The sequence below is a fragment of the Trachinotus anak genome, unplaced genomic scaffold (assembly GCF_046630095.1).
Source record: "Trachinotus anak isolate AG129_WGS33_773 ecotype Australia unplaced genomic scaffold, CSIRO_AGI_Tana_v1 ptg000028l, whole genome shotgun sequence".
In the NCBI taxonomy this organism is placed as follows: Eukaryota; Metazoa; Chordata; class Actinopteri; order Carangiformes; family Carangidae; genus Trachinotus; species Trachinotus anak.
In genome coordinates this window covers 5,750,899-5,770,951 of record NW_027273879.1, presented here as the reverse complement: position 1 = coordinate 5,770,951, position 20,053 = coordinate 5,750,899, and the positions used below count along the sequence as shown (strand labels likewise).

Below are 20,053 nucleotides of genomic sequence, written 5' to 3'. Positions count from 1 at the left end.
TTGTTTCTCACAAAAATGCTTTACAGCGAAAGAGAAGAAATCTCAGCCGGTTTAATCCCTGTCTAATCAAAGTTCTGTCTGACACCAGTACGCACACACACACACAAACAAAAAGCGTGTGTGCCTGTGTTTTCCCCTCCAGTACATGAGCAAGCATTCAACCTTTCTCAACTAGGACAAAAACATACAGACCTATTTACATGTCAATGAAGGCCATGGATAAGGAGTTTTTCTGCCTCTCCCTTTTTATTTCCCTCCCTCAACATTCCCCTCATTTCTGTGTGCTCCTATAAGCTAGTGGTTATGCTCATTTTAAGGCCTGAATTAGGCATCACTGCTTGTAAAGAGAAATACTTTTAGTCAGTACTTTTAGTTTCTCAGTTCACTCCTGACAAACCTACTGGGTGCACACATGCAACACAGTTATTCAAGTGACTACTTTTAATTTAGCTTGTATGGTATGAATGCTTTTACAGTTGAAGAGGATGTCCAGCATTAGCAATTATCTGCTTTCTGTAGATACAAACAGAAAATATGTAGATGCAGAAAGCAGATCACACAAACCCATGTGTAATTTATGAAAAAACATGCATGCAGAAATGCAACGCAAAGCACTATGATCTTAGATCTGTTGCTAACAGCAGCAATGATACCTCTGTACGTGCAGGTGTTTCTGTGTGTCTGAGAAAGAGTGAAAAGTGATGCCTGCAAGCCTTAAGAAGCATGAACTCCTCCTGCAGCTTGCAAGCCTGAGGTGAGAATGTAATCGGATGATATCAGATTATTGGCCCTTTCTGCTCCCTTTTCTATTTATACTGGACCTAGAAGGGATCTCCTCAAACTGTATGCACCAGCTGACTGGCTGAGAGGGGAAAGTGAATATTACTGCATGACGATGTTTTATTTTGGGAAACTTTCTTGTGAAGGTGAGAAAAAGCTCAATTTATGGGTTAGATTACTAACAGAAGTTTCACATCTCAGGAGATGGATAAAAATGCTCAAGTTTCAGCTTTAGCAGTTCTCTTTCTCCTTTCTTTGTCTCTCCTTCGCTGTCATGGCAGAAAGCCCAGTGTATAAAGCAATGTGGCTTAGACGCTGGCGAGGAGAAACTACGGTCTCTTGGAAATATGTTCTCTGTTGACTCATTCTGTTAGCCACATTCTTCATCAGCAGCACAGCAGAGTCCTTCCCGTCGGCCATGAAGACAAAACATCGTCTTTTCTGGCCCAGTTAATAATACACCATTTTTTTCTGCCTTTTAACTATCTAGTTTGGGCTCTAACATTTGGAGCAGTGGAGAGAAAAAAAAGAGAGGCAGCGGAAAATGAGGGGGAAGAGAAAGAGTGAGCACTCTCGCTGGCCTACAGTGCAGTCTAGATCCCCCTGGATTTATTTGTGTACATAACTCTCTCTCTTTCTGTCTCTCCCCTTCTCTTTCCCTCTATCTCCCACTTTCATTCTTTCATGTCACTGTGGGTCTCTCACACAAACACCCACATACAGCAACCACTGCACAGCATACAAATATACGGATTCACATAACCATCAAATTATCTAGCTGCTTTTGAAGAGAAATGGTACACCCACGGCTCCCATAGTTCATTATTCCATTCAAAGAGCAAGAGGAGAGCTTCCTGCTCCATGAAGCCTGCACCACAGCAAAAAACTGAAGCCAAGGCAAATCCTACAGAGAATTCATTCAAAACACCATTTTTTACAGCAACAAAAAAGCCAAAAACTTTACAACCCTGTTCAACTAATGACAAGAAGGTCATTAGAGCGAAATGTCTTTAGCAGGCAGTTGATTTCATCACATTGCCATCTAACCCCCCTCACCCCTTAACCCCCTACCCAACAGAACAGACTGATGTCCTATTCATTTGACCACAGAGGCCCTAGTCAACAGTTTAAGAGCCAAATTGAGAGCCTAGTCATAATAGCAACCTAACAGGAAAACCATGTGACCCAACTCCCTTGTTCTCTAACACGCTCCTCCAACTTTTCCCACAGTATCACTCTCATTATTTCTCCTCTTTTACTCTTCAAATCTCACTCACCATGCTGTGACTCTGGATGGGTGCTGGTGTCAGGATCCATGTTAAATTCAGAGGGTGATGAGAGCCCAGATCAACACACCCATATCCTGAGGCAAAGTCAGCTCGGTAACTGAACTGCAACTACTGAAACTGCTACTGCAACTACTGTTTTGTCCCCTCTGCCGAAGGCGCTGCCGTGTCCTTTTCGCTGTTCTCTCCAGTCAGAGCTGCTGGCTCTGGTCTGGCCCCTGCAGCCTGCCAGCTCAGCTCAGGCTTCTACTGTTGTGTTACATCTGTCTGACTGAACCCCTCTCTGGAGAGTGGGGGGAGAGAGAGAGAGAGTGAGAGAGTATAACGGAGCACAGAATTGGAGGGAGGAGAGAGAGAGAATGAGAGGAGCAGTTTCCACGTTGTGGTGGAGAGAGAGGGAGAGAGAGAGACGGGTGGTGGGGGGGGTTGTGGCAGTGCAGAATGTTTCCACTTTGATCAATTTCACTCTCAGCATATTTTTTTCTCATCATAACGAGGACTGAGTAACATCAGTTTGGAAAACATTAACATGCCAGAAGAATTCAGGAACTTCCATAGTACTGCAACCTGAATATTAACAATGGGCGGACTCAAAAACTGGACCAGGCTGTGCTGGCTGGGCATGGTTTCTACTTTCATTTCAATCTGACACACAAAACAGCAAGTGCTAGGTGTTTACAGCTCAAATTGATAGTTTTGTCCAGCCTGTGAAGAAACCCAAAGTCTACAATGATAAAAAAAAACAGAGAAATACTCACATTTAAGGAGCTGCAACAAGAGAAAGTTTGTGTTTTTTGCTTGAAAAATGACTGAAAGGATTCATTGAGTATCAAATTAAGTTTAAATTTTTTTGATCAACTAATTAATTAAACGACTAATTTTATGTAGCATGTCAGCACATGCACGTCATTAACGTGGGTTTCACTGCCCATTCAGTCACATATTGCAACCAAATACAGCTCAGTCAACCTTTCCTTGAAAACATTTTGAGCTTTATCTTACACTTGGTGCAAGTGTCTTTGCTAGTTTCGGACTGATGCAGTAGTGATTTTCCCATCCAGCGCAGACACTTTAAATAGCAAATACACTTAAGCCCATCTGAGCGCCCATGAAGTTTAGTCTGTCGCACTGTTGGCGCATTGCTGTCTTGAGGCAGCGGAAAGTGATTGCACGATTGACCAACAAAAAACTGGTCTTAAGTCAGGCATATTGTATGTTGCACAACGTTGTCATGCGTCATGGATGTCCCTTGGATATAAATGAGGCCCTGCAGAAAAGCTTTCTTTCTTACTACTTGGCAAATCCGCCACAATGTTTCCCATTCATTACCTAAATTTGTCCCACCACATTTTCATAACAAACCAAAGTTTTATTGTGCGCAGTGCATTGATTAACTCAGCCCTTCCTTGCCTCTCAGGGTGCTAGTGCGTGTGTGTCTGGGCTGGGCTCACTGGTCAGTCACAATATGTAATGATACGCTCTAAATGCACTTGCACCGTGTGCTTCAAACCATGTGCTTTGGACTGTTAAAATACTGCCCTTTATCTCAATTATCTCACGTTTTTGGTGAGTTATAGCTCCTCTTATTTGCAGATGTTTTGAGTTCATCTTTATTAAAACTGTAAGAAAAAACACTGGCAAAGCATAAAAATCCATTATTTAGTGATGTGCTGGCAAAATAGATTAGAGTGACTGGCACAATAAATACCATTCTAGCTTATGATAGCTAATTGTAATTATAAACTCTGAGGAGAGAGGCGAGGAGGCCTTTGTTAAATTAAACATCAGAGGGAATATTAAGATACTTAAAATACATGTGAGGCAGTATTTGGGTTACAAGGCATGTAAAAATCATTCAACAGCCTTTGGTCAGTTATCCAGTTCTATTTAATCCTATCTAAAATGTTACAGCTTGTAAAAATATTTACGGAAGAAGTAAAAACTGGAAAATAGGGCAGCATATGCCCCAGCATCTTTAAAGAACCAAGAGTTGAGAACTTTTCTAAAGCTGAATACATAAAGTTTCACCTCAGTAAAATTAAACTTAGTTGTTCTAGTGGGAGCATAACAGCGCTCTCCGTCTCTGGCATGTTTGTGCCAAAACCTTGAAGAGTTCAAAAGAATAGAGGAGGCAGCCGCTCACTGTTCAGTCGGAGGATGAGACGAGATGAGAGCACTCTCTGATTTGCTGTGGATTCCTATTCATCTCAGTGTAGTTTTTATTCATCGTGCTGCTTATTTAAAGCCCGTGTCACACAAGGACAAGAGCAGGTGGGGCTACGCCAATGAATAATTTGGTAAAACACAGACCGTATGAGTGTTTGTAGTGTTGTTTTGTGGAACATGATATGAAAACCACACAGGTGTGCACACATACACACATACAAATGCAACTTTAAAAGGTTAGACAGTGAAGGGGCAACTAGAACACGCATCATGGTTTTCAGGGATAAAAAACAACCCTTGTGTCAGCATGGTACAGAAAGTGGCACTTGTTTTCATTCATGTGAAAATGATTTTGCCAGAGAACACATAAGTGTGTTTTAATGAGGCAGTTCTAGCATTATCTCATGCCAGTACTAATGGTAACAATCATGTGTGCAATGTGTGATATTTCATAAAATTTATTAATTTACCAATACTTTTCATTCATTTAATGTTACCTTAATGCTAGCACTGGATATTTAAAGCTCCCTTTAAAATATACCTGGGAATTTTACTTTGAAATCATATGTGGTGATTCACAAAAACATTTAAAATGTGCATTTAAAGTCCAACTTATGCTTTTCATATTAACACATATCAAATCAGGTGAGCCACTGGTGCACCTCAAGATCAACCATCTTTCTCATTTTGCCACTCACACAGCTCATAGCCTCTGTCTGGGATCCACAGTAGTTTAGCCTTTATTTACTTCCAACTCCAACTCCAGAACAAAACAGACTTTTATCAGAGGCAGGTCTTTATATCTCCCTCGGTTAGATATGTAGGATTGGCAATAGCGTATTTTAGTGCAAAGCCTCATTTTCAGTTGCTCCTGTTTGCTATGTTAAAGTTACTGCATTACGTGTTAATACAAACTCAACACTTCCTGTAATTGTTTCAAATTTAATGAGCTCTAGTGTTTCATTGGACAGAAACCATTGCTGTGCTGCAGTAAGGATACTGTCTCATTTCTGGTTGCTGGAGTTTCTGTTGTTTACATGCTATTCAGATCTACTAGTTTATTCAGCAGTTACAGAGGAGTTCTCTTTCTCCCATGCTCTCCCTCCTCAATGTGTCTTATCTTTAGTTAATCCTCTGCCTCCCTTTAGTAATAATGATACTTGTAATGAAAGTAGTTTATTTGCTGTAACAGGTGAGGCTCAGTGTATTCAGTGTACTGCAAGCGCTCCTCCACTTCCCTGCAGTTCCCAAGCAGCCGGGAAACCAGAGCGGCTCCTTAGAATGACCATAACATGAGGTGTGGCATCCATACACAGTCCAGTCATGTAGCATGTTTATACCCAGTTTGTCTGAAAAAAAAAGTCTCTAAATATAGCGACAATGTGTTAAGTTGGCAACACTGCAGGCTGTGAACACCCCCTGATAGAACCTGTTTGTGCCAGAAACTTCAACTCAGTGATGTCGCATCACTTTTATGTATAAATTTATGTTTAAATGGCTGAGATAACAGCCACTAAAGTAGCATATTAATGTATTGTAACGGATTCTAGCTAACATGGAGAATAGTGTATCTTGACTATGGAAATCTGAATCAGTGATTCAGAAATGACCTTACATAATAATCATGGAAAAGTTTCATTGGCAGAGTTACAGAGGTTCTCTGTAATTAGTGAACTAGCTGGCAGACAGTGTTTATTCTTTTAGCCTCCGTCTCTCCTCAGATAAACAAAACCAACCTACAGTGATCATACAAACCCAGTATAATAATGCATGTTACGCTGCATTCTCATCGCCATGTCATCACTTCACATCACTGAATATAGATTACAAAAGGGGACGCACATATTTATTTTTGTGTGTGTGTGTGTGTGTGTGAGTGATTTAGCACCGAACAACTGCAGAAAAAAAAAAAAAAAAGACTGTGTTTTTAAAGCCAAATATGTGCTATGCAGAGAATATTGGGTAACAGACAACTATGCAAGGACAGAAGGACATCTCAGCTCATTTCATTATCTAGCCCTCATCATACTATCAACAAGAATGTGACCTCACATGAGGGATACAGGGTATGAGAGAAAGAAAAGTGCTAGAAAGAAAACTGGAAGCATTTCAAGCATTTGAATGAAAATGTAAACATTTGAATGAGACACTTCCTAAATTGAATCAACTGATGTGATACTTAATTCTTTCCTGAGAAATTAAAAAGTTTCTGAATGTAAACTAAGATTAAGAAATAAAGTTGTTATAGCTATAATTTAACACTGAACTAAATGGCTTCCTCTGATGGTAAAGGATTGGTAGGGCTGCAGATGCCACTGCAGATCAATACAGCAACAAACTCACTGACTCATTTGTTTAGACAGACACATGTGAACATCGCTATTTAAACAGACACAGATTGTCTGCATAAAGCATGGGTTGGGTGGGTGGTAACAAAGAAACATGAAAATATTGATTGATTAATTAAGCTTACACAACTCTGCCAAGCCAGAAATACAATCTGTCCAGATACACTGTCTCAGGGACAGACACAACAACACCTCAGGAAATTACTTAATTTAATAAAAACTTAATGTACTGTACTATATACAGGATGTTGACTAAATAACATAATGACATCATGAAAAAGCACTTAAACTAAATAACCACCGCACACACTGATTTAAAGTTGGGTCATATTATGTTGCATGCCAGCTGACAACCCAGCAACGGTAACTGTGGGATACAAATGCTTGAATGTCAAACCTCAGTGCCACCTAGTGTCTCACTGTGACTGATTCTGTGCTTTCTCCCTCAAAGACACATCAACAGACTCGAACCACTTTTACTGCGGTGCTCCATCTTGCCCATAGACGTAAGTGTATGATATATCTAGCAAGCAACTGTATTAAAACCACAAGCCTTACATTGTCATAACAGCAACAGCCAAAGTGCAAAATGACACCTGCAGTTTGAAAGAGACCAAAACCTTTATCAGTGACTGTTTTAGTGGTTAGAATGAAACATTATCAGTGTACTGGAGCACTATGAAGCAGCAAGCTCTCCATCTAGTGGATGTGAAGTAGAAGAAATGAGTCTCAGCAGTTTCCAATTGCATGTGTAAGTCTGTGACCGGTTATGTCACTGAGGAGAAGGCAGAGGTATTTCTCCAGTTATGTTGCCCATTTGACAGCTGTATAACAAGTATCTGTATATGAGTGCTTAGGCTTGACTTTAAGCTGATATTCTGGAGTCTTGCACAGATAGTTGGAAAAAAGCCAAAACCAGAGCCAGCCATAAAAAAGGTACCAACTTCTTCTCTGTCTCCACAGTTACTGACAAATTAAATACTTATGTCCATAACCATGTTGAACAAGTGTAAACATTTGATTTCAGGGTCATTAATCATTCTAATTTAATTAAATAGTGTCAAGAAAGCAATTAAAGTATTTCCAATGTGCATATGGAATTACTGATGCATCCTGATCACTGCAGAGGCATGTCCTGAGGCTACTCACCGCTCTCAGTGGACAGCTGGCTGTGGAATTCTGGAAACTGTGTCTCCACTGGAACGCTGATGGTGCGTCGCAGAAGATGGACCTTGCATGACGCAGAGCGCCTCTCCTGCAAAAACAGGGAACAGATCCACTGAGAAAGAGAGCGAAAGGAGGACACAGAGACACAGAGGAAGAAATTCAAGACAGATAAAAGGCTGAATGAATTTAACAAAAGGCACAGAGACAAAGTAGGTGCACAGAAGATGAATGAAAACTAGCAGAAAGAAAAATGACGGCTGTAACTAATGTGAGAAATACACATATAATAGTCAAAGAGGTTCCTTATCTATTTTGTTGTGTTTATTCTGGTCACCATGTTTAATGCTGTGTTGGGCAAATAGCACACAATAGTTGTATTGGACCTGATAAATGAGGGGCCACTAGACAGAACAGAACGGGCATTAGCAGCACATCAGTCTGTGTCAGCCAATATCTTCCTATAGCTTGCATACCAAATGTTTGGCTCCAAAAGATAAAACAGACAAAGGAAGGAGGATGGCTGTGGTGAGAAAGTGGCGAGTCAAAGAAAAAGGGAAAGGGCCTGATGTCCTCCAAGTGGAGTGATAATGGCTTATCGAACATCCTCACACCTCTCAACTCAATGCAGCACCCTGTCTGTCTTGTTTTCTCTGTCCCTCTGTTTCCACGTCCGTCTGTTTATCTCTCTGTCTCTCTCTGATCCTCTCTGCAAGTCACCTCTTTACTGGCCTCATGGGACCTGGTTTTAAGGACAGCTCTCACTCACACTTTCCCTGACGTAAATACCACGTCTGGAGATCTGAGCCATAATGACTAAGCAAGAGGAGCTATGGCTTCAGCTTCACTGCAACGATTTGTAATGACGAGGCTATATACAGTCCTGTACTGTGAGGGCCAATCATAACATCAGCAAATGGCACAGCCTACTTGAAACGAGACTACATGTAAACAGCAGTGTATTTCCTTCAAATTACCTCAATTAATAAGACATTTCGAACTGTTGACACAACCACAGAAAACTTTGTCACCCACTCTAGTGGCAGTCATTTGCAGCTTTAGAAAAGTAGATGGGAGAAATGAGCTGAACTTTACCGTCAATTTTACACACAGTTAGTCTCATGTGCCCAAGGAACAACTGAAGTCTTCACAACAAACTGAAGGTGAAAATTAGAAAAGTCTAAACTCTAGAAAGCCCTCTGGAATCACACCTCTCCCGCACTTTTATTACCTTCATATTGCTGCCCCCAAGACATGTGACACACTTGCTGAATGTTGATATTGTGATCCCCTCTCTCATAGTTTTGCTTTGACTATCTGTATTCCTCCTTCATTTTTGTGGAAGAATAATTTGTCCTATGATTAGGGAAGTGTCAAATTGGCTGATCTAATGGATAAGTGCCTAATCGCCTTTGGCAAATAAGGGTACATTCATTTATTAAGTAAACATTCTATTACGAACGACAATTTCAGCATGAGCTGTTCTCTGTGAAACTGCACTTCAATTCTATTTTTTCCATAAAAAGTGCAAGAGAACCATGAGTACGGAGGAGAAGCAAAGACAGGTAGAGCTGAAGAGAAAAACTGACTAAGGAGAGAAAGAGAGAGAGAGACAGGGAGAGAATAAAGACATAGAAACAGAATAAGACAAAAAGGGATAACAAAAAAAATGTGGAAACAAAGAAATAAAGAAGAGTCACTGTTTACTAAAAATCCTGCAGCAAAAACTTTCACAGCCAACAATAAATAAAAACTTTTGTACGTGGACTCTTAAAGTCTTGCTGCACACATTGATTTTTCTTTCCTCTCACTTTTGAACCATGTGTTTTTGTTCACTCCAGTGTTTTCTAAAAGTCATATAAAATGGAGGAGGACAGTTCAAATTAAAGCAAATAAAGAGTGAATCATAATTTTGTGGCTAAATCGGAATTATTTAAAATGTTTTTTCTCAGACATGCTGCATTATGTATTGTTTTGGTTGGAGAGATATTGCATCACATTGGAACACAAGAACAAATGGGTTTTCTACAGGAAATTAAAGGCTTCTCCTAAATTATTTTCTTTCACTTCTGAATATCTTCACACAAACATGGAGGGATGTCTATAGTAAATTAGGCTGATGAGTCTGAGGAGCTTTCACTAAGCTCAATTTTTTTTAGCAACTTTGGATCAAATCACAGAGTCTAATCATTCTGTCACAAAATAAAGAGTAACTGAAATAACTGAAAGCCTAACAGTGCAGTGACATACTGTAAAGGTCCCTTAGAAGTGCATGTAAATGTTTGACCTCAACCGTATGATTGCTTGTTCACTGCACTTGATGCTCTGATCCATTCAACTGAGCTTGTTCTTCTGTCATCCCACCTTCATCTAGAGCAGGCCATTATAATACTGAATCATTGTTTTGACCTACAGTTTGCTGACATAACAGAAATCCAGCAGTGTTACAGATGACCTTTCGGAGTCTGGGTCTCTAGATGGATGCATTTAAAAGCTGTTGTTCTTTGTTGCTGTGAAACAAAAGGCACTGTGGTAGAAAGGCTGCCAGTGGGTTGATTGAAATAATTCCTCTGTGCAATTATTGTTCTTTTTCAATATGGCATACCTCAGTAATAGCTGACACAGAAAAACTGAAGCCACACTTTTCTCTTCAGTTCCTGCAGTCACACTGGTATGAAAAAAGCTTTGACGAGTCCAATAACTACACCTTGTGCTTTTGTGAGTTTGAAGCAGTGCACTCATGTTTGAGCTCCACTAAGATCAACCATTCACCAAACTTAAGTGCTCAAGATGCCATAACTACCTCAGAGCTATGTGATATCATGGCTTATAAATAGCACACCACTTTTCAGTACATTTCACCTGCCATGTCTTCACATTATAAGGTTTTTGCATGTCATTTAACGCTGTTCAGTCTTGTGGGTCAATTAACACCGGTTTAGGTAGGGGTTAGTCAGACGAGATTTATGTGACGTAAAATGACACGTGAAAAGCAAAAAACACATAGTGATAACAGGAGTTAAGATTTAAGAAATTGCAATGTCATTCATACACCATTTGATAATACTAGGCTGCTCACAGGGCCACTATTCTGTCATTGCTGCTCTGCTGAGACCTTCTAAATCATAGAAGAGGCGTTGAGAAATTCCAAGACAGTTATAATTTATTTTTCTGATCCCAGTTCCCAGTTCGTGACATTAGCTGAATTTGTATGTCATGCGATGCCAAAGAAATGGCTGTTCCATTTATAAAATGTTCTGAGCATCCTACATATTCAAAAATAACTCTGAATAGTCACAATTTTACCCATTAGGTCATATATAGTGTATATTTTAAAGCCCCCAGGAGTCATACTCATACATATATTATATTTGTGCCATTGAGGGGTATGTGTAGACAGCCAGTCTCAGTCATAGACGGACACTAACATGCATTAGTTATTGGCACCCTGGTTAGAGGTGCATACAGGAGTAAGAGAGAGACTGTTGTGTGTGGAAATCCCAGGAGAGAAGCAGTGTCAGAAATTCTAACCGGCCCATCTGGCACCAACAACAGCCACAATCAAAGTCACTGAGATCACATTTTTTACCACATTCTGTTGTTTGATGTGAACATTATCTGAAGCTCCTGATCTGTATCTGCAGGATTTTGTGCTTTGCACTGCTTCCATATTGTTGGCTGCAGGTGTACAGGTGTTCCTAATAAAGTGCTCAATGAGTGTATCAGTATCAGAAAATATGATACTGATAAACGATATTCCCCAGCCCTAGTAATGAGTCACAGTCTTGAGAAGACACTTAACCAGGAAAAATATGTGAAAACATCTTTGTGGGAGGAGTGTATGTGCAGGCTTTAAATATGAGCTCACAAAGCTGTTAAGTAAGGAGAGAATACTGCTGACAGAACAATGTAATTTAGATTATCCTGCTGAGTCCTGATTTGTTCTTAAAAACATGACCACTAATCTCACAGAAACTAGCATAATCCAGTGTGACACTAATCAAAACAACTGTGCCAGAAAGCCAGACTCAGTCTCCTCTGCTTTAACCTGGCTACTGGTCGTCTCCACTGTGGGATGAATTTAAATGTAGAATGAATTATCAAACAACACAGGATTCAGTCAGGAGCTTGTGTTTTCCTATTGTGAATGTCCCGTCTCTATCATTATCATCATTATGATTACTATCATTATTATTATTATTGAGTAGATTAATACAAGTCCTTAACCCAGCAGCAGTGGGAAGGGAATATGGGATAAGTATGAGCTATCGGGTGACAGAGAGGAGATGTCCAACTGGCACAGACTGTGTAACCTTTACCCTATATCTCATATTTTATTACTAGAAAAGCACTCAGCAGAGCACATACCTCTGCCAAAGCCAAACAATCCTACACTTGTCTGTAAGAATCAGATTATAATATAGATCTGCGCCAACCTAGATCTCAACACCATAAATACGTCTCAGATTTTACATCAAGATCAAGACATTATTTCTGTGTCAAAAATTTCCTATCTCGCGAATGTTAAGGAAAGTGATAAAACAATTCCTGGATCTGCCCCTTTCACTGGATCAGCACCAAAATTTAATGGCGTTCCACATGCCCCATCCCTCCACCAAGTTTGGTGCAAAACGGTTCTGCACTTTTCACGAAAACCTGCTGACAATCAAAAAAAAACAAAACAAAAACCAATTATTCACATAAATTTAAGATGTGTTTTAAAATATACTGTATATGTGGAGAAATGCAATAGAGCTAAAAAGAAGAAGCAAATAAAACAAAGTAAAATGAAACTGACAAGGGAACACACACACACACACACACACACACACACACACACAAACAAACAAACAAAACATGGGCAGATGAGAAAGACAATGGTGACACAGAGGGACGTGACAGACAAGTGATTGTACTGTCTGCTCTCACCACCTCCTCCTCATTTAGAAGCAGCATCTGACAGTCAGCGACCACACAGTACTTCGGGTTCCACACAGTTTGCTCTTCACACGAGTGACCACGTGACATCCAGTGTCTTGATGGACACCGCACATCTAGAGAGGAGGACAAGAAACAGTGACAACAAAATTACATGGAGTAGAATAGAGAGTAAAAGCTTAAATACTGGTATTGCAAAAAGCACCTATAAGGGTAAATGAACTAGGCAGAAAAAAAAGCAACCAATGAAGAATTTTGCTTAATGTGTCCTTCATTTTAAAAAGAGCTGATTTTCAATTTGTGCAGTTGGTACTGTTTTGCTCAGCGAATGTAAAAATCCTTTTGTTTAATTAGAAATGCCATTGGAGGGTGATGAATATCACATGCTCTCCACTTTTTTTTTTACCCTTAAATCATTCTGTGGATGTCAGGTGAAGAAAGGATAAATATAAAACAAGTGAGACAGGAATATATTGGATTCTCCTGTATCTCCAATGATGAGGTGACATAAATCTCAGAAAAAGCAATACACATGCTTTTTCAGGCGGGAAATGCAATCCATCAATTCTCACACATGGGTTACTGTTACAGAGACACTGACTACATCAGTCCACACAGAGCACGATTTCATTACACATCCGTTTCAAGAAACAAACATCTCCGATATTCTCCCTTCTCACTGCATAGTGTACAGTAAGAAAATACATTTCGTATGGCTCAAGCCAAACACCCACTACAACATTTCTGTGGAGATTTAAATCACCTGTTTGTCCATCTTGTGTTCTGTGTTTGTGTGTTGTTCAGCTCGAAGCTGATGAGTGGAACATGTGGCTAAAGAGGGTGCTGTTGTTGCTGCGCTTACTGCTAAGAAGTAGCTCATGCAGAGGAGTACCCCTACATGGGACTGCAATGTGTTTTGTCATAAGCTACAAAATATACTATATGTGCATATTTATTCTTGAAACTACATACTTTGAAACTGGAGGTTTTCATCTCTGTTCTTGGAAATGTAAACTTGGGAAAGAGAATATAAAACTATCAGTGTACTTTCAGAGACTTTCTGTCAAGCAGGGTTTCAAAACGAATATTCAGTGCACTGGAACTTATATTATTCATACAATGCACTGACAAATTTTTGTCATGTATTTCTTAATAATGTCATTTTCAAACTTGTGGAATTAGAGGTCAAAATGCATGTAAGGCACACAGTTTCAGGCTGTCACAACCCTGTCAGCTAAGTCTCTTTGATCATTTCATCTTAATGACTGCTTCACATACCAGGTAGCCTCATCACCATGCCATTAGAGACTCTGTCACAAGTGCACAGTCACATTAATGCACAAACACACACACACACAAATACAGAGATACAGCTACTGGATTTGGCATCTGACTGATCAGCTTACAGTCACGCTGTGGACAGGGGCAGGTCAAACACAGAGTTTTCCATTTAGCAGAGGCTCTTTAGAGAGCGGTTTTTAATCCTGGTGTTGATTAAATTATGCAATTCAGAATCTGTTCCACAAATTTTAAAATTATGAGACTGAGATAGATATGAGAGACAGAAAGGCAAGGAAGACTGAAATGAAGGAAGTCTTTGAACTGATGCATTTTTGCTTGGCAGGTCTAGTTTCATTTCCTTTAGTCAGAAAATATGAGTGAGATCTGTGAAGGAGACGAGCTCGGAGTTGTGCAAATCTCTTGATGAAGATGTACAGCATCTACCACAGTGGAGAGTACATTTAACCATGCACCACATTTTCCAAAGAGGTTTCTCACTGACTCTGGTTAACAGACAAACCCAAGGACAACTCACTGATGAGACAGAAGTTAAATGAATTTTTTTTCACGGCCTTGATGATTTATTGATCAGCCTTATGACAGGTATATATTCTTTTGTCAATCAATATTTTTGCAAGCACTCCTGTCTGAGGCACAAAATACATATTCCCAAAAGCAGCATAATTTTCCAAGCTTCCAGTTTTCCAAGTTGTGAGACTGAAGCAAGAAAAATGAATCCATGTTGACTAGGTTTAGCCAATTGTTTGGCTACCTGACATAATGATGACAATGTGAATTTGACCTTGATAATACTGAAAATTTATTTATTTATTTTTTTAATAATTCAGAAGAGTCTTTAGGGACTGAAAATATAGATTTTTACAAATTTACCTGCAAATAAGGTTACATGAGAGGCACAAACTGTGGCAACACTTGCAGAAAGCAAAAATAAATTACATACAAAGTATATAACTAATATAAATAACTTATATATTGCATATGGAATGGAGAAATAATAGAAACTTGCAGCCCATTCAATAACACTATATTTAAGTATGTTTAAACAAAAATAATCGTCAGTCAAGAGTAAAACCAAAGCTAAGGTGACCAGCTTCACCGGAAAACTAGCTAGTTTAGCAAGTTAGCAACCTTGTCTTTCGGATATCCTGTCGATATGAAACAGAAATATCAACAGAAAATACAAAAAATACAAAAATGATGTCGTATAACAGACAATCCTACTATAGTAAAGAATTACTACATTAATCATTACTAATTTGTAATATAAGTATAGGATAACAATTCGCTACAATAATAACATAAGTAATATTAAACACAGCTGATTAGACCTCTTCTCAAGACTGTGTGGGCCTGTGCAGTGTGTGACTGACCTCCCCCTCACTCTAGCTTTTTTTACAAGTTCAAATGCAACTCTTAAGCTTTTTTTTGTTATTCTCATAGTGCTGTGAGTTTGGTCACCTTGTGTATATCAACTCTTTCTGTAGTAGACATTTGAGAGCCGTAGCAGAAAAAGCACTGGTGAAACTAATAACATTAAGGAGGGCTCCATTTCCAGTTTCAGAGTCCTAGTAAAAGCCATGTCAGTGAGCCAGCATGCACAATACAAAGGGTCCAAGAACTGGAAAATCAACATTGAGCAGAAGACCTATAATTTATGTTTTTATGTACAAATGTACTTTTCATCCTCAAAATGTATAGTCACATATGGTGCAGCTACTTTGGTAGCATGGTATGGGTTTTTTTGCATGTTTTGGACTTTGATGTTAAAAAGGGTCACTAGACAAACCACAGAAAAATCTGAACATCTGACCAAAAGACTGGCTTCATTATCAAGTGGTTTCATTAGACCAAGTGTGCAGATCTTTCCTTGCTCCATATCTGAGCTGAAGCAACACAACAAGTACACAAGAAAAGCATTTTTGCCACATTGCAAAGAAATTTGACGGGAAAGGACTGACTGAGACTAAGTCCATGTGGAGTTATAAGAGTACCTCTGTACATCTGCATTTTTAGTGCCATGTAAGAAGATCTTTTAAGAGACTGAAAAAGCCAGAAAAGAATATAAAATGCCATGTCAATGTCAACCATGATGGGTAGATGTATCAATCCAGAGTACAAAAGAGAGTGAAATAGGCACATTCATACAGTATATGCATGCAAAAATATATATCAAAGTATTTACGCTCAACTCTTAAAAGAATCATATTTGCTGCTGTTTGTCGATGATCTACTTAAATTCATAAGGCAAATAATATTACTGCATCTTATATTTAGGATGTGGGTGTTTGGCTTTGGTATATGTTCTATCTTGAAGCAACAAAATCCTTCCCCAAATAAGAGGGCATGATAAAGATACACATTAGTCTGCTGTTTTGTATTGTGTTACCTTTATATAATCAAGCACATTTTATTGAAGCTCAGATGAACAGCAGGGGAACTAGACAATAGATTATGTATTCATTAGGCGTGTGTATGTGTGCACGGATGCTTGTGTGTCCATGAAAGCATGGTGTCATGGATAAGTGTGCTTTACTCTGTGTGTAAAAGATAAGGGGTGTTCCAATCAGATAGCAGCTAGATGCTCTAATCTAAATCAGATGACAAGCATGGCCACATTCTATTTGCATATACTTATACTGGGCTGCTCCATCCTGTGTTTTAAACATTAGTGGCGGACTGAGATCGATAACTGCACAGTATTAGCATTTCTTTTGCCCCCTGCATCAATAACTGTGCTCCGCAATACGACAATATACCTCACCTTTCAGCGGCTGCTACAGAGTCCTTCCGCCAGGTATTGATAGACCAAATATAAAAAGGCTCTAATGGTAATAGATCAATACTTTAAGATTGGAGGAGATGCCTCACATGCATTTTGTCTGAAATACCTGCTCTCCTGTTCCAGTAGCAATGCAGTGAGTGACGAGGATGTGATCGAACATAGGTTTTAGAGTGAAACACAAACACTCAAGATGTGAGGCAGTGTGTAGGCTGCCTCGCTGATTTATCAAGTTCGAGCACAATCTAAGGCAAATCAATGTGAGTGAGGTCTTAAATTTAACAACTTTTTTTTTCTTGGTATCTTAGGTTTTTGTTCATGGGTATCACACAGGCTCTATGAAAATATGGAGGCTCATATTGACTTGCCATCACGTAACAGTTTCTGCACCTACTACTCCCACATAATATAGATTCTTGCCTCCCAACTCACCCAAATAGATATTTGCAGGAGTCTGATTTAGAGGTTTGGAGTATCCAAACCTCCAAATATTGACGATTCACTTCCACTGACACTTTTCTCACCAAAATATCCATCTGACTCAATTTAAATATTTTAAGTTAAAAAAAAAAAATCCACATATTTTGTGCACATGTGCATGTTTAGAAAGCACTCAGACGGCTGAAGACATAAGAATGATTTCAGCTCCTCTGTTGATACTGTAGCTGTTGCATCTTCTTCCACTGTGCACAAGCAAGATGTTGAAAAGACCTCTCTCATGGCAGAGTTGCCAAACACAGGTGTTACTAAATCACATACATTTTTGGCTGCATTGCAGTTAGTTGTGTCAGTTCCAGGACCCTGCTATTCCACACGCTGGCTAACTGGAACTGCTTCTGACACCAGAAGTGGAGAGGAGCCATGATTTATTTAATCAGTTACCCCTATGCTTTTCCTACTACACACAAAAAGTGTATTACAGCAGCTTGTATGGACATTGCAGACGGACTGAGCCCTGACTTGAGGCCAAGCTCATGATGAAGATGTTACAGTCCAGAACCTGCTTGAATCCTCTAAACATGTCTTGCTGCTGTATTCACAAGTTTCTTGAAATCTATATGCCAAATCATCATTCTGACTTGCTCCTGTTTCAGTCATTGTCCTTCTTTACAAATGCTATGCGGACTGATAAGGAAACCACCCTGAATACTTAGTTTAATATGCATGGTTTAATTGATTGTCTCTGTTTCATGTAGCACAAGCAATGTTTAAACCTCCAGAGACAGACACTGAATTGGAAATGGTGACACAACAAGGAGGTATGCACTCCTCACAACCAAGTGAAGAAGCGCTTAGGAAGAGATGTATGAATTTAGAGGGTAAGTTATAAATCCTGCCTGTCCATATGCTGCTGGCTACACCAGCCTGCTCTGATGCAGCTTTGAGAGATTTAGAGTCCCTGCATGGATTTGCTGCACTGTTGATGAGAAGCTTCATCTTGTTTTCAGCTCATACAAAGCAACGCTGCAAAGGCCACAAGGTAAGCCACATGCAGAGACGTTGATTGAACTTCCTCTCAGCGCTTTCTGGAAATGCCATGCAAGCAAATAAATGCCACAAGCTTGCCACCAATCACAGCTCAAGAGCTGAGACAGGTAAAACAGAAACAGAGGGGATGCAAATGCACAAACAAGACTTTGGCAATCTACCTGCATGTATAGCTCGACAGGATGTTGCACTGACAACCACTCATTTACACACTAATGTGGACTGAGAGGTCTCACTGAACCATAGCTATCAAATAACAGGCTCATAAGAGCATGAAGATACTACTGGCATGAGGCCAGAAGAGCCGTGTCAATCACTCAGTGGCACAATGGCGCAAGCTGGAAAATGGAGGAAAAAGTCTGTAGTTGCTGCTGTGCTTGACACCCATAGCTTTAATGTGAAGCTTGAACAGTTTTATAGCTTCTGGTCATCAATTAAAATTTAATCTACAGTTGCGTCCCTCAGTCAAGTGAGGAAATGATCAAAGATCAGTGTTCTACATATGAATGTGTTCAAGCTCCCTGAATCACTGTCACTACAGAGCACACAAGCTGCAGACGTTGTCTTGGAGACACTGGCGCTGATACAACCCCAGCAAACATTCCATGTTGCATGTCGCGTGTAAACATGGTGCAATAACAGAAAACAGACAGTCATGTACCAACCTCCAATGTTTGAAATCCAACAGCATGGGATATAAATATATCATGGTAGTAGGGAAATGTAGAGACTCTCCAGTACGGAGGTAGAAAAGAATCAATAGATAAAGATCAAGACTGCACAAACACTACTTCTGTTATTATGAACATAGCAATGCATTAATTCCACAGTCTAGCAAAGAGTATTACCTTCCCTGAGAGTAGGACGACCACACAGATCATCTGAGACAGATCAGATGACATTCAAGAGGTTAGACTTTCACAGATTTGATCACTTTTACATAAATAACAGAAAAGAGGCCATAAAAAGGCCAAATCAAATCCAAAAGTTTCAGGAGGAATATGTGGTAAAGAGGAATTTGTGTGTGGATATGGAATCGGAGGATTAGTTTCTGAGAATTAGTGCTGTGGCTAAAAAATGAATCAAGCTGTACAAAATGTAAAATGTAATGGAATAAGTGATAATCAGTCTTTTACCCGCAGGCGAGGAATGTGGAAAAAAACCCTTCGATGCCCCTGTGCCTGTATCAGTTTTTCTGATGTATCTACATGAGGGGTGAAAAAGGTTTGAAATCATCACAAAATATCACCGTGCTTCGGCCTGAATGATTGTGTTTAGTGGGCTGCCTGCAAGGAAAACAGGTGAGGTGGTCCTGCCCACTGTGTCAGCTGCCACACCTGTTTTGAATCAGTCTGACAGGCTCATTAGCTTGTCTCACACACACACACACACACACACACACACACACACACACAGGAAAACAGGCTTTCCATATTCCAAATTTCTCTGTTAGTTTGTGGACTGGTTTTGAGACAGTGTTTGAAAGAACAATGAGAGCGAACAAAATCGACAGTTTGTTAACTTCTCTGATGAACAGCTGGACTGTGAAAACTAAATGTGAAAAAACACTTTCTGCAAGTGACATTGTGTCCATGCGTTTGTAACTGTGATGGCAACGGCTGTTAAAATGCACTCGGTGAAAAGAATCCTAAAAACAGAGTTAAAAAATTAAACAAAGCCAGGAGAGAAGGATGGTGTCTGAATACTAACACAAAACAATGAATTCAAGCAGGTCAGTAAGAGAAAGCCTTAATTTCCATTTTGTGGCCTTGCAGCTGTGAAATCCAATCACCTTTACTTTC

General features: G+C 39.6%; 1 protein-coding gene across 8 annotated transcripts in view; it reads right to left on the bottom strand.

Annotated features, from left to right (window-relative positions):
- dab2ipb (DAB2 interacting protein b) overlaps window positions 1-20,053 on the bottom strand; it is a 145,791-nt gene that overhangs the window by 120,634 nt on the left and 5,104 nt on the right. For 2 of the 8 annotated variants that reach the window (XM_071466876.1, XM_071466877.1), the window contains exons 1-4: window positions 19,388-19,583; window positions 19,100-19,132; window positions 12,674-12,798; window positions 7,730-7,835 (exon numbers count right to left, since the gene is read on the bottom strand). In XM_071466876.1, the coding sequence (XP_071322977.1) occupies window positions 7,730-7,835; window positions 12,674-12,798; window positions 19,100-19,132; window positions 19,388-19,487 (364 nt within the window). In that variant the 5' untranslated portion in view covers window positions 19,488-19,583. Of the gene's footprint in view, window positions 1-2,057; window positions 2,354-7,729; window positions 7,836-12,673; window positions 12,799-19,099; window positions 19,133-19,387; window positions 19,588-20,053 lie in introns of those variants that run through there. The other 6 variants (XM_071466879.1, XM_071466881.1, XM_071466880.1 and 3 more) reach the window with 5 other exon arrangements.